Here is a 15105-nt window from a genome sequence, read left to right as displayed (position 1 = left end):
GACACGCATCATTTAAGCTCTAAATACTAGAGACTTGTGCCTTCCTTAGATACAGTGACACCGGTGCTTGAGCTGAAAGTCCTGAAGTTTTAAAGAAAGTAGGCTCTTGCAGAGCATTGAAACTCAGTTTGTGCTTTGGTCTGATGCAGCTTGAAAATTCAGTCTATTTCTCTTTCATTATACAAAGAGATACTACATGCAACACTATAAAAGTTTTATCAGCCTGAATTTATGAATCCACATTACACAGCAGTAGCAATACACTGCTGCAAAGCAGCAGTTTTGTAAGATATCCAAAACACACACCACCCTCAGATATCTTGCATATGCTACTTAATGTTTTAGATAATTTTAAAACATTTAATGTAATTTCTCTCATATCTTTCCACCTGCAAAGTCTGGGTCCCTATTTACCATGAGTCCAGTTTTTCAGGTTTCAGGGGGAATCATGGAAATCTCTGCTAATTACTTGAAATAATTTTTTCCATGTATGTGAATTCTACATGTCTTCCTTATGGCTGTTGGGTCTAAGCAAAAAGCAGCGAGGCTTCTTTCTGCAGTGACAAAGTCGCCATTGATAGTTCTGCCTGGCCATGGGATACATAGGTATTACTTCATTCCACCTGAGTTTACATGTTTGTGTGTTCCTTTAAAAGAACATTGCTTCGGTTGCAAAACGAAGCACTTTAAAACTAAAAAAAATGTTGGAATTAAACCTATCTGTGCAGTCTTACTAGTTCTTCCTTGTTTATATGCATTATAGTATATAGTCTTTCGAATACAGAATTACTTCACATGTTCTTTTTGTACAGTACTTCTACCTCTAGTTCACAGGCCTTTTTTTTTTTTTTTTTAACCTGAGAAGGTTTCAGGACCTTGTCACACAAGATTCTGAAGGACAAATAATGGAAATAGTGATGTGGGTCAGGTTCATAACCTGGAATGGGACATGAGAGCAGGAAAGTGTGGAAAGTATCCATTGCTTCTTAAATGGATATTGTCCTGTGATACTCTGTGCAATGACCCATAGGAACAAATACATGGAAGTAGTACTCACAGTCACTAAGGATTCCTTACTCTGCCTTAGCCTTGCATCTTAGCTAGGGTTGGGGTCCTAGGCAGAGTGCTTATAATTAAAAAAAAAAAAAAAATGCAGGGAAAAATGTGCCCAGATCCTCAGCAGAAGTTCCTAGAGGAGGTAGAAAAAAGACTGCAAGCCCATATTTATACATGCCAGGATCTCTCTTACCCACAAAAGATGTGTCAAGAAACTTTGTAAACATAGGCCAAAACATTCCTGTGTTCAGAGCTCTATAGAGTAACCACTGACATGACAGGCCATGGACTTAAGGTGGAGTAAAGGCTGGCCCATATGAGTTTTGTCATTCACTCATGGTAAAAGATCTGATTACTTAGTCAGGGAGTGGAGAGGAGGGGAAGGGAACAAGAAGACAAGTAAATGAACTGTATAGACCATGAATGTATATAGTTGTTTTTGTCATGTGGCTCTGGTAGCTCATTGAAAGACTGGTGAGTGGCTTGCAGGTTAGGGGCTGACTTAAAGATCTTGAGGGCCAGATGATATGCCTCCTGTAGGGCATGCTTGAGATGATCAAGACAAAGGGGAGCTGGGAGGTGGGCAGTTCATTGTGCTGGCCAAATGTTACAGGGTCCATTTGGTCAATAAGAGCTCTGATTTTGGTGACAACTAATGTCCAATAAAGCAAGGGAACCTCCATCACTGTTCAGTAAGATGTAGGTAATATAGCAGAGTTTAAGTGAGGAGATCCTCACCCTTGGTAGCTGCAGTAGACCTGGTTTCAGAGATCAAATTCTAGTTCCTAAGCAATTCTGGCAAAAGTCCAGCAAATATCTCAGGGGAGACCACTTTTGATAAGTACAGAAGAATTGCTGGTCACAGCAGAGCCCTCAGTTATTGTAGAGGAGTTTAGCAGGGCCATTCAGAAGTAGCCTTACAAAAGTGAAGCTGGTGGAGTCATCCAGATGTTGGTTGCACCAGACAGGCCATAAAAAGTGGTGTTTTCTCAGTGCCTGTATTGAACTCAGTGATTCAGGAGGTCCTGGAGCCTTCAGTTCTGCTATATAAAGCTTTGTCACTTGCTCTAATGCAGGGATGCTCAAACTTTGTCATAGTGAGCCTCACTGAGCAGTGGAAAAAATGACTGTACCTCCTCATAGCTGCTTCGTCATATTTTCAACCTTTGCATTTTGCTGGAACCTCTCTTTGGCTTGGGTTGTACGCTTTTCTCCCTTTGTCACAAAATAATCCATTTTTCATTTAAGCAGCTTCTTGCTAAGCATGTTGCTTATTTTTTTAAATATTTTTAATTTAATTTCAAAAAATATTTTTGTCCTGAGTTACATGTGCTGGCATACCATATATAGAAACAATTGTATACTAACTCAAAATAAAGTCTTACTCTTGTATATTGAGTGTGTGGGGTTTGGATGGGAGCGGGGTATATGGTGGAGAGTGTGTGAGAGGGAGTAGGGAAAGTGTGTGTGTGGGAGAAGGTGTGCAGTTTGTGGAGTGTAAATGGGGGGGTGTGCACCCTCCATGGCGCACAGCCCGTGCTGCAACAGCAGCAGCTAGCGAATGGCCTTCAGGTTGCTCATGGCCCATGTGGGTGGAGTCCCCTGATGGCAGATGGCTTTGGCCAGTTGTGGGAGCTGCAGGGAGCAGGGTCAGGCCAGCCTGGTTCCATTGGGCAGGGCTTCTGGTGGCTCACATGTAGTTCTCAGGACTTGCACACTGCTGGGGGGGAAGCCCCGTGCAGTGGAGTCAGTGGCCTGGCCCCGATCCCTGAAAGCATGTGCAGCTGCTGAGACCCCACTGGGAAGCAGGGAGTGGGGCCAAGCTGGCCTGGCTCCATCACACAGGCTCCTTGCCACTTCCACTGAAGCCCTGATCTGGACTCTGTATTCCTGCTGCTCTGCTGGGTGTGAGCCCCGTGTTTCAGGCTCCTCACTCCTGCTGGCCCCAGTCCTGCGCTCTGTATTCCTGCCCAGCTACAGCTTTCCCCTGCCCACTCCCCCTCCCTACATGCTGCCTGGAGCATTGTCCTCCCCTCAAAAAAGAAAAAAATCTTCACAGTTCATGCCTCCCTTGACGTGACACTGCACCTCCCTGGGGAGGCCTGCCTCACAGTTTGAGAACCACTGCTCTGAAGGAGTAACTGACAGCAGCAGTGGGTGTCCCAGTTTCAAGGGAAGGAAGAATTAATAGCAGAGGCTTAGTTAGTGTCAGGAGTTTATGCCAGCGAGTACCCAGTCTCCACCTATCCAACCCTTCTTCCCTATCTCTTCCACTGTCCCTGCCTTAGCTCCATCTCATTCACCACTGGTGCATTGTCCCAGTCTCATTCTCCTCACCTAGCCAGTCCTAATCTCTAGTCTGTTTTAGGCTTCTGGACCACCTGATGGACTCAGTCTCCCTGCTCAGTCTCATTTTACTAGACTCCCTGTTCTAGTCTCTTCCTGGATCCCATTCTCCTTGTTGAGGAAATCCCAGTTTCTTCTACAATTCCCCATGTGCTGCCAAACCACACCATTCACACTGCACATTTTCAATGTCCCCAGTGTTTCCCAGTCTCTCTCCCCAGGCTTCTCATACCCAGCCCTGCATCCTCTGACTCCCTGTCTCAGTCTCTTTGCCCAGCCAGTCTCAGTCCCCTTCTCACCCCTCCCAATAACCTGTCTTCTGACGGATCGATGTCTTCCCTCTGTTCTCAGTTCCAGACTACCGGATATGGCTCTTTTTTCTAATGTCAGTTTTTTCTTTGCCCAGTGACTCCTTTTTCATCTCCCACCTTGTTCTATTTGGCTTCTAGACATGGTCTCCTTGCCCAGCCATTCTTAATCTCTTCTCCCTTAGCACTGCTAGCCCCTTTCTCTACATCACCACCATAAAAGCCTCTAGTCCATTCTTTAAGAATCTTGTCCCAGTCTTGTCCCTGCCCCTTTCCTGATGTTTCTTTTGCATTTCAATCAGCCAGTTTAATACTGCTTATGTCAGAACAGAACCAAGATAGGCTCTCTGCTTTCAGTTCCAATGCCCAGTCACACAGCAACCCTGAGCAGCCTGCACCAGCACAGGAAAAGTCCAGCTTTGCTTGGGTAGCCAAGTAGCTGTGGACTGGAACACAGCCAATCTGGGGTGGTGTTGCATGCCTAGCCTGGTAAGCATTAGAAGCTCTGAGAGGCTCAAGCATGCTCAACGGAGCGCTAATCTTTGGAACATTTTAGATGTCAAGTCCTAGGAAGTTGCTACTGAACATGTACAAACTGAATTTTAAGAAGTGGCTAAATATGGACAAATTTCCACGGGGATGGCAAAAGCTATATCCCTGACACGAAGGCTGCATATGCTGCAAATTTTATGTCTTCATTCTAAAGTTTGGGATAGCAGAGCTTTCCAAAGAAAATGTGGATAGAATTTTACCAGTGACCCCTCCCCACCAACTTTTTTTTTTATCCAGTCTTGTTCTCTGAGACAACTGAACTGTTTTGATTGGAATTTTTCCAAATATATTAAGTATGGGACCGATAAAGTTTTTAGTCTGAAAGTCTGGCAATGTGAAAAGCAACTTGAAACAGAGTCATATAATGGCCATTATTGGGCACCCTCTGTAATGGAGTAATAGTCAATGGTATTGACAGTTTGCAATATGCACCTTTGTTTCCCCTCTCTATAAAGCATACATGTACAATGAGAGATGCATCTACAGTGCTACACAGATACAAAATTTATGTATGTGTGTATTATTTATAAGTGTACCTCTCTCTCTCTCTCTACATATATATATATATATATATGTATGTATGTATGTATTGAAGTATAAACTTTTGGCTGCCTCTTGAATTGTTAATCATGCCTTGAAAATTATGAAACTAAAAAAGTACCCCCATGTGAATTTTAGAGCCTGAAGGCAAAGAAAGGTGTTGGCTTTCTTTCTAAGCCTAGATCTTAATACATGGAACTTAAAGCCTTCAAGTAAGTTATGAAGAACTTATTGAGTGAGTGGGAATGAATGTCATATCTCAAAGAGACTCATCACTATTCCATGTGTACCTCAAGAGATTTCAGTTATACTACTAGAAATTCACTTATCCACTTACAACACTGAAAAAGTTCTCCCCATGTTTTTCTTGTAAACATATTACCCCTAAAGGTGGAAATGAGAATTAAAGTAATTGAAGTTGAAGCAAAAATAAAAAATCTGAAGTTATTTTCCTGAAATAATATGCACACTTGATTTTCTTCTAGAAAGGCATACAAGAAGCGCTTTTAGTAAATTAAAACATGACAGCAATTTGCTTTGATCTTTGCTTTGCTATTATATGGGGAATAAGAATTGAAGCAAAGATAGTGTTCATTCTCTTTTATTTTTTTATTTTATGTGTGGGTGGGGAAGCAGTGTAAGGAAGTAAAGGATTTGCTTAGGAAAAAAAACATGGAGAGCTCTAAATTTAGAGAGAGAATGCCATATAATACAGGTTGTTATATAGCAGTGGTTTCTAGGGTTCACATGCAAAAGAAGTACTTTCGAAAGAAAGCTTTTCCCCATTTTACCCAGTGAAGTATTCTGATAGTTCATATGTAAGCAGTTTTCACTGGACATACATTTCACAAAAGCAAGGGTTTTTTATGGTATCTTTTTTTGGACCAACTGCATAGTTGGAAGAGATATTGGATAAGCTTTTGAACACAAAATGCCCTTCCTCAAATCTGGGAAAGAAGCAGGTATAGCTGAAGCTGAATACAAGCTAAAAGAATGGCTTATGTTTAACTCCAGCTGTAAAAGAAAAGAAGCACTTAAAGTGGAGGTAGGCTGTAAACTGTGAGCAAAGATAAATTATCAAAACTAAATTCATAACAAGAGAAGATTGGTTGAATAGATAATCTAATTATGTAAAAGAACAAGACTGTTCAGAAGGGAAAAGGGTTGTTATTACCTGTGGAGTACAGGGAGGTTGGAGAAACCAGTTAAATTATAATGAGTCATGCAACCATTGTCTATGTTTAGTCCATGGCGTTCAGTGCACAGTAAAGTTATTAATTTTTGTCATCTCTAACCTCCCTGCACTCCAGAGAGGTCTAACATCTCTTCCAATTTATACATAACTATTTAGTTTCCCTGGACCATCTTAGATTGCTTTGTGCATGCCCTTTCACAGCATCTGATAAAGTGAGCTCAGGCTAACAGAAGCTTATTCATCTCTAATTTTGTTAGTCAACAGAGTACATCTCTACTCTGCCTTCTACAGCACTCCAGCCAACTTCATAACTTTATAAATGCAGGAGGGATTGAATTTGATGAAGCTTTCCATACGTGTTTAGTTGCGTACTCACAGTATATATGCAGTATTTCTAAAGCTAATTTTTTTTAAAAAATCAGGAATTAAATTGCTCCTGCCCAAATTAGAAGACTGACTTAATCATAAGATTTGGGGGTGCTTTCATTTGCCTTCTAGCATTCAGCCATTGAAGTGTTCTAAGCCTTTCTCCACCTCCATAAAGGGAGAAACTGAGGGCAGTGTCACATGGGACACTTAATGTGTGTTAAATGCACATAACACATAAGCATCCATGCACTTAAGCAGTAAAACATTTGCTAAATGCACTCATGTCATAGCAAACTTATAACTTTAAGGGTGACGAGTATCTTTAGTTTTTATTAAGTAACACAGATTCAGATAACATTGGCCCACTCCATGGAGATAATATTAGCAAGTTGTGGTCCTCCAGCATCCCAGAATGCACCAGTCACAGCCCCTCTACTCTCACTCCAAGCACCGATCTATCCTCTTGCCCAAACTGTGTTGCCAAGGAGGGTGGTACCAACCACAAGGTGACATCCCCATCTGTCCTGGGGATGTGTGACCATAGCCCACATGGCATCACCTGAGCATCTACTGAAAGCCACCAAGGGTGGGAAGAACACCTAACAGAACCAAACAGTCTATGAATGCATTGAGGCCCAAATGGTGGCTTGGGGGCACTAGCAGGACTAGTAACAGATGCACACTGTATCAAGTCCATGAAGTTGCAGGATATTTAGGACAGGGACACCAACAACTATAGGCACTGCAAAGACTGTGGTCTGCAAGGAGCTGTCCGGGATGTTTGAGGTGGACCATACTGTCTCTTCCTACCACATTGTGCCCTACGCAGCTTCAGGGTGCAGCATGACAATAACAGTGCTGGAATTCCCATTCCACCATGTTCTACCAAATGGCCATAAAAGAGAATGAGGATGCCTGCTTGGTGGACTTGTTCCCCACCCAGACCTAGACCCAGGATACACAAGACAGAGACAGCTTGGATGAGGCCCTTGTTGAACAGGCAGACACAGACAACCCAGCACCAGCCACTGGTATGTTTTAGCAACTCTGAGGGAAAGGGTAACTGATGGGTTGACTTGGGGCTCTGGGGGTTGCTTGAAGGTCAGGGGTTACTTGGGTTTCACTCTGGGGGTGGCTCGTGGTTCAGGAGTGATTCTGTGTTCACTCTGAGGGTGTTGCATGGCTTGGTGAATTGTTTGGGTATGGGGTTGGCAATCAGTACAGATTGTCCCCTGCCCCTGAGATTACAATCTGTACTGATTGCCAACCCCATACCCAAACAATTCACCAAGCCATGCAACACCCTCAGAGTGAACACAGAATCACTCCTGAACCACGAGCCACCCCCAGAGTGAAACCCAAGTAACCCCTGACCTTCAAGCAACCCCCAGAGCCCCAAGTCAACCCATCAGTTACCCTTTCCCTCAGAGTTGCTAAAACATACCAGTGGCTGGTGCTGGGTTGTCTGTGTCTGCCTGTTCAACAAGGGCCTCATCCAAGCTGTCTCTGTCTTGTGTATCCTGGGTCTAGGTCTGGGTGGGGAACAAGTCCACCAAGCAGGCATCCTCATTCTCTTTTATGGCCATTTGGTAGAACATGGTGGAATGGGAATTCCAGCACTGTTATTGTCATGCTGCACCCTGAAGCTGCGTAGGGCACAATGTGGTAGGAAGAGATTTACCAGAAGGGAGGGAGGAGACATTATGTGTTGCACAATGTAGAGGAAGAGAAAATTGGTGGCATACCCAGGCTTGGACCATGGCACGGGGCAGATGTTTGATAGGCTAGTTAAGGCATTCAATGGCTAGGCCAGCTAGTGTTAACCCTATTTAAGCATTAATTCATGCATACAAAGCAGTTGGTGGAAACCCAGTCTACCTGCGCCAGTCCAGACCATTTGCCTAGCAATAGTAGTTGGCAACACATACCAACCCCCCCACCTAGAAGTCCCATGCACATTAGGATACTTTGGTGGTTTTGGGGGAAGCTACCTCTACTCTGGTCCATGTTGGTTGCTGCTGGTTGAATTTCACATGCCATTACCTAGGGGTGGGCACAGCAGAGCTCCTGCCCACATGACCAGGATCCAGCATCTCCATCAGATAAGTTTTTTAGGGTACCAGTATACAGAAATACACAATCAAAGGCTTTTTATAGGCACATATGAACATGAGCAGAGAGGTGGCAGAGGGGGTAAAACTCTGAGAGGAGGGAAAGTTTAGACCATAGTACAATGCCACCCTACATCTGTGCCCCACAAAGGCACTGTTGATACAACTGGTGGCAGTCCTATATGCTCCTCTGTGCAAGGCATGAACTAATCTGGCACCAGGAATACTTCATTGGTTGGGTCCCAGTATTGTAGCTGTCTCTGTCATTCCAGGGATACTGGGCACAGCCATATCAGGTGGCAGTGAAAGCTATCATCCTTCAAGATTTCAGGTCCCCATGCAGCTTAGGGTCATGGGGACAGTGGTCTTGGAAGTTTTGGGCAGGGCGTGAGACGGGGCATCATTCTTCAGGGGAGACCTTGTCAGGGGGATAGCAAGGTGATCCTAGTTTAGGACATGGTCATTTATTAATTTCACTGCTACGAGATCTGGCAAAGCTATGAAGCTGTAACACGGGTTTAGGAAAGCTTCCAAACACTCACCTACATATGGAGTCATACACACCTTTCCTAGGAAGCCATAATAATTGGCTGTCTTTTCCATGAGTCTGCAGCTGGTTTTGGCACAGGAAGTCACAAGAAGCATCAGGACATATTTTGCAGCGTTGCTACCTGCAAAATCCAAGTTAGCTTGAAAGATGTTTACTAATGTTTTGGAAAAGCATATTAAAGTACATCACAGCAAGTAAAGGGTTCACAATCAGAGAGCCTCTAAACCCTTCCCACTTGGCAAAATATTGTCACAGAAAGACAAGGCTTCCTTGATCAGAACAGCCTGGAGGTGATTCTTTTCAGGACAGTTGACTGGCAGTGCAGGTTCAGTCCAAGCATCATCCAGAGTGCTTGGGACCTTCCCCCAGTGTGGTTCTGTCCAGAGCTGGCATGGTTTTCAGGAATGTTTTCCTGCTCATCTCATATATTTTGTGGAACATGCAAGAAGCTGGGAACATTTCTCAGCCAGAGTTCAAGGCAAACCCCAGGGACTGCCATTGTGTCTTCAGGCACCCTTCACCATCAGATAGTTACTCACAGTTACACCTTTCCTGGGGTCCAGCTGGCTGGTGTATGGCTTCATGAGCCAGGGGAGCAGCAGGTGGGCCAGGTCCTTGATCAGTGGGGGAATGGTCAGACTGCCTAAATCCATAGTGGGAGTGCCACTTCTCCACTCTCCATCATTTCTATGAAACTAGGTTCTGATTACATTGTGTACCCAGCCCAGACACCCAGCACTGATGTTAGTGAAGCATCCCATGGTGGTACATGACTTCCTGGAGTATAACTGAAAAGAACCCCTTATGATTGATATAAACTGTGGCATAGTGAAGGGGTCTTAGAATATGTACATGGGTCATATGAAAGGCCCCTGTGCAGGTCATGAAGCCCATATTTTCGAACTCTGTGATGACCTCATGAGGGTCCTGTGCTGAATAAACTGAGGCCCAGGTCCTCAAGTATGGTATCACACACTTTGTGTACAGCTGTCATCACCATTGTCTGCTCCATGCTAATTTGGTTGGTGAGAGAGTAGAGGCTGTTGGTGTTCACCAACTTCCAAATCAGAGCTATGCATGGCTTGATGGACAACAAATGTCAAAGCCCAATGTCCTGCAACTGGAGCACAAGGGGCAGCTCAGTGCAAAGGTTCATAAATGTGTCACAAGACATTCTAGAGTTTTGCCTCCACTCTTCTTCATCCCAGATTCCAAGCATGAGTTGTTTCCACCAGTTCTCGCTGGTAGTGCCCAGCAGCAACAATATGTCATCTGATACCCAGCCTGTAGCACCGTGGCTTGTGCAGCATCATGTGTCTCCTGCCACTGTGGCCCACTATGAGCTGCATGGCAACATCACAGTACTCAGAGTTGTCTCATCAGGGCCTGGAGCCTGTGAGGTCAATGAATTGGATGTCTGTGGTTAAGAGTGGTCAGAGCAAGGATTTGCTCAGTTCTACCATGCATTGTCTCCAGGAAGGTCCTGGAGACCCAACACCAGCTGGAACGGTCGGTCAGAGAGGGATTATAATTCATGTCCTTGTCTCACTTCACTTAAGCCAATTGATGCTTTTGTTTGCACCTGGCTGTTTTCAGCTGCTGTTAGAAATATGGGAAAATTCACTCCAAGGTGGCATGCCAGGAGGCCTGCTCACTGGCTCTCTAGCGGCAGAGCTAGAGGGCATTAACTGTGCATGTAGAGTTTGTAATAAACATTACTGGATGAGCACTCAGAACACATTTTAACTTTTAATGCCTCATAACTTCTCATAGATTTAACACAAGGTCCTTAGTAAGAAAATATTAGTTGAAAATCTCATGTGATGAATCATCTGACCCCAGAGATTGTGTTTTTAAGAAAAACATTTTCATTGAAGGCACAAGAATTAGTAACATTACAAATGGGACTATTTGGATTCCTTTTATAAGGAAGATGCAGGATCTTCTCTAGAGCTTTAAATTGAAATAGAAATTTTTGCCATTAGTTGAAAACGTCAGCATACTGCTACAATGAAAATGCAAGAGAAGAGATTGTACCTTGGTTCTTATACTCGTTAAAGGAGAAATACAAAACCTAAATATTCAAGGTGACCTACATATCTGTCTCACTTTTCCTTTTTCCATTTTTTTCCTGGTATTTTTACATCTGCAATCTTTGGCATTGATGCATACACACTTGCACAAGCAAACAGTGCTTGCATTTAGTGACCCAGCAGTTAAATGACATCTTCTTGGTACATACATATTCACTTCGCACAAGTAAACATGGTAAATTCTGAGCACAGGTTTAGCAGCTCTTTCTGAAAGTGTCTCCTTTAGTATTTAGGTACATTATTCAAAAAGTTATACAGGGGTGACATGCAGTAAAGAGATTTTTATGTCTGGGTTATCATCCAAAAATCGTTGACCATTGTAAATGAAGGGTCAGTGTGCTTTTTATTGAGAAGGCCTCTACCTGGCAGAGAACAGAGGTTGGCAGCATCCAGCCCATGAATTGCATCCCACTCATGGATCCACTGGATCTGGACTGTGGAGTTGGAGGTCTTTGCCTGTGCCCATGATGTTGCTGAGCAGCAAGGGGCTGTGCCAGAGTATGGCAGCTTGCACCAGTGCCCTTGCCACTGTTGCTTCTCCCTGGTCTTTCAGCTCTGGTCTGACATGGGTTGGGTGTTTTCAGCAGTACACCAGAGGCGGGGGTTGGGGGTGTCTTTGACTGCACCTGTGCCAGGCTGCCAGATGCTGTGCCTATGCCACCACCACTTTTCTCCTGCTCCCTTGTTGCAACAAAGGTGCAGCTTCCAGTCTATAGGGTACTGTACTGGTACCAGCTATCTGCAAACTGTCCTTGTTGCTGCCACTTTTCCTTCCTTGCTACCTCTCAAGCTGCAACATGGGCACAGCTTCTAGGAGCTGTGCTGGGGTGAGCAACTTCCTGCTGTGCCTGCACGGTATCTGGGCCCTGAGGGTGTGGAAGACCAAGGAGAAGCGTCAGTGTGGGGCACAGTTTGCAGTTGCCTGGTCCTGGTACAGCTCCCCATGGACTGGAACCTGTGGTACAGCTGCAGCCAGGAAGCAGGGAAATGAGAGAAGTGGCAGTCATATGATTGCAGCTCCTATCTGCTTGACTCCAGAGCAGGCACAGAGAAAATCCTCCATTGTTGCACTGCTGAAGCCACCCAGATGACATTGGTCCAGAGTTGGGTTCCTCTGGCCTACGCCTTATAAAAGGTTGCTTGCCCCGTGCCCTAGAATGTCATTCATCTTGGCAGCTGCATATTCTTGAAGCCAAAAGCTGAATTATCCATGCCTATTGAGCAACTTTAATTCTGGAGAATGTCTTTCCCTGTCTTGGTTGAGGAACTCTGATGCATCTTGCATGGAACAACTGGTGTGGTTTATGGACTGACAGAGGACTTTGGTCTTCGGTGTTATCAATAAAACCTCTTCCATGAACATAAAAACATTACAAAAATAGGAAGAAAATGGGGAAAGGTTACAGTATATTAACCAAAAGATATTTTCTCAGAGACTGCTCCATTGAATAGGGCACTGTAATGAGAGATTCTTTTAATTTGGGTAAATCTTATAACCCCTGTTACTAAATTTCTTCACCTGTAAAATGTGGATAATGATGCCTGATCATTGCTGAATTTTGAATTCTATGCATAAAAAAATACTGCTGTTCATAAATGTAAAAAATTACTAACGATCCTGTTTTGTTGTAAAATTCTTCTTTAATATTAAATGAAATTTATTAATAAAAAATTAGGTTGCAAAGCCTTGCATTTCACATGAAAGAAGAGTGTTTTAATTAATCTTAATTAAAAATGTAGGAAAAGCCAGGTTGTACAGGTTCTCTAGTAATAAAGAAGCATTATTTAAAAATTAGTATCTGCTACGTTAATTGTATATGAAGTGGATTGTAAATCTCCCTACTAATAATCAGCTTGTTTATGTTGATTTTCAAGTGTCAGTGTTTTCTGTTCAAGCTTTTTCTGAAGGAGCTCTGTGTAGAACAGGATGGTGGTTTGGGGGGCTTTTTTGGGGGAGGTTTAAAGGTTCTTTTGGGAATCTTTGGTGATTTGGCCTTTCTTTATTACACTTGTATTGTTCATGCTACATGAATCAGTTGTACACAGGCAATGAAAAGAGCTTCTTCCACCAACAAGTTATGTAATATAGGTCGCAAGTGCCACTTGTTGATGGGTTTTTAAAAGCAACAATTTCTTTACAGTGAACACAGGTAACAGTTTTTTGAATGATGCACAATATTGAGTGGTAGAATCGATGAGAGGCAGCTTTTAGCAGCAGGCTGATGGAAAGATACTTTTGTAGGTTTTGAATTGCTGTCTAGAGTCATTCTAAATTAATAAGGAGAGAATGTTTCTCCATGTGCATATAATGACAAATATTTATCTCCTGGTAAGCTTATCTATAGTAAAATGAAAGTCATCCTTCTCAGGTTTTGTCTCATATGCTCCTTCCAGAAAATTAGTTTAAAACAGGAAAAAGTTGCAAGGGAAAGATGAGACCAGCCTTGAAATAGCACAGCCTGGTGACAGAGTGCTGGTGTGAGTAAACGTATAACAGGTCTGGGAGAAAAAAAAACAAATGTGCTTTTCTGGGGCTTGGTCCTTCAAGGTGCTGACCACCATGATTCTCATAAGTAAGGAACCAAAGTACAAAAATAACCCCCTTTCTGGACTGGGAGCAAAGTGTTCGGGGCGCTGCCAAATTGTATATTCTGTATAATTTTCTAGGGTGCCGGCTTCTTGTTTAGTGACACAGCAAGACTTTTGTCCTTTAACATAAAATTGGGAGGGTACAATACCACTACTCATGCATTACAGATAATGTTCTTATTTATTAGTATAAGATTTCACTGTTTATTAGTACATTAATACTTTTCTTGCTTTCATCTCAAGTCTACGTGGTAGAGAGCTTGAATTCATGCAATAGCTGAAATGCTGAATTCATTCACCAGCTCCACTGCAATAGATTGAATTTAATTAGGTACTCCAGCTGAGTAGTATAGTCTTCAGTACTATGCTTTTAATAAATAATATGCATGTTTTTGGACCTTGGTTTGGAAACTTAGGGAGAAAGAAAGAAGAAACTTTGTATCATTGGATTAAAACACTTTGAAAGCTTTTGAAGAAAACACGTTTAATGTCATTGTTTTACATTTAATGTCATAATTTTCTCCCTTTCTCCAGTGTTAAAAAACCCAGTCTGTAAATTATACAGATTTCCCACTTCTGACAACAAGTGGATGCGTATTCGAGAACAAATGGCTGAAACAACTCTTTCTTTCCATGTTCCCAAGGAACTGATTAACCTGCACATAAAGGAGGATATGAGAAGGTAAGGGAAACAAAAACAGATCAGATGCTATTTTTTCCTAAGGAATTCTTTTTCAGTTATATTATACATGACTACTGATCAAGAGAAGCTAAAATATGCTGATTGATATTATGAAACGGACAGAGGAAATATGGTGATCTCCTTGGCTGATAAATTCATAGCTATGACTGCAATCAACACAATTCATTGCTCAGAAATTTTCAGCCTCTAGTGACTTCATGAATTCCTAGTAGTGCATTGTGTTAAATACAATCATGGTTCTGAACTTCTGAGAATAAGCAGCTTATTAATAATATAAATATTTTGAAAAATTAACATGTTTTAAAACCAAATAGCATATGATAGGTTTCAGAGTGCTTTGGAGTGTGTTCGGCTGTGTGCCCTAGCATCATTAATGCCATGAAATAATAAAATACAAGCAATACGGCAAAGGATGGTTGAATGAAGTATAGGACCAGTAAGTACACAAATTATTTCCAGTAACCGCTTTGCATTAACCAGTTAAAATGCTTATTTTCACATATGGGGCTTCAAAAAATCTTCATGTGTGAATGTGATGGTACAATCAAAAATGATTTCTGAGAAGCATCTATCTCAGAAAGTTCAGAGAGGGAACAACAGTGGCCAAAGATGGCCATAAGCCACCCCAAATCTGAGGTGCCATGGGAACTGAAAAAGGAGCCTGCCCGTGGCCATCTATTTGTTGTGCTGTAG

The 15105-nt window shown here is 42.8% G+C and overlaps 1 protein-coding gene across 3 annotated transcripts in view; it reads left to right on the top strand.

Annotated features, from left to right (window-relative positions):
* Positions 1-15105, top strand: part of INPP4B (inositol polyphosphate-4-phosphatase type II B) — a 385552-nt gene that overhangs the window by 192782 nt on the left and 177665 nt on the right. For all 3 annotated transcript variants that reach the window (XM_019534402.1, XM_019534401.1, XM_019534403.1), the window contains exon 10: positions 14244-14391. In XM_019534402.1, the coding sequence (XP_019389947.1) occupies positions 14244-14391 (148 nt within the window). The remainder of the gene's footprint in view (positions 1-14243; positions 14392-15105) is intronic.

The sequence above is a fragment of the Crocodylus porosus genome, unplaced genomic scaffold (assembly GCF_001723895.1).
Source record: "Crocodylus porosus isolate Cpor-Errol unplaced genomic scaffold, CroPor_comp1, whole genome shotgun sequence".
Taxonomy (NCBI): domain Eukaryota; kingdom Metazoa; phylum Chordata; order Crocodylia; family Crocodylidae; genus Crocodylus; species Crocodylus porosus.
Note: the sequence above shows the minus strand (reverse complement) of the source record. Positions and strands in the feature narration are given on the sequence as shown.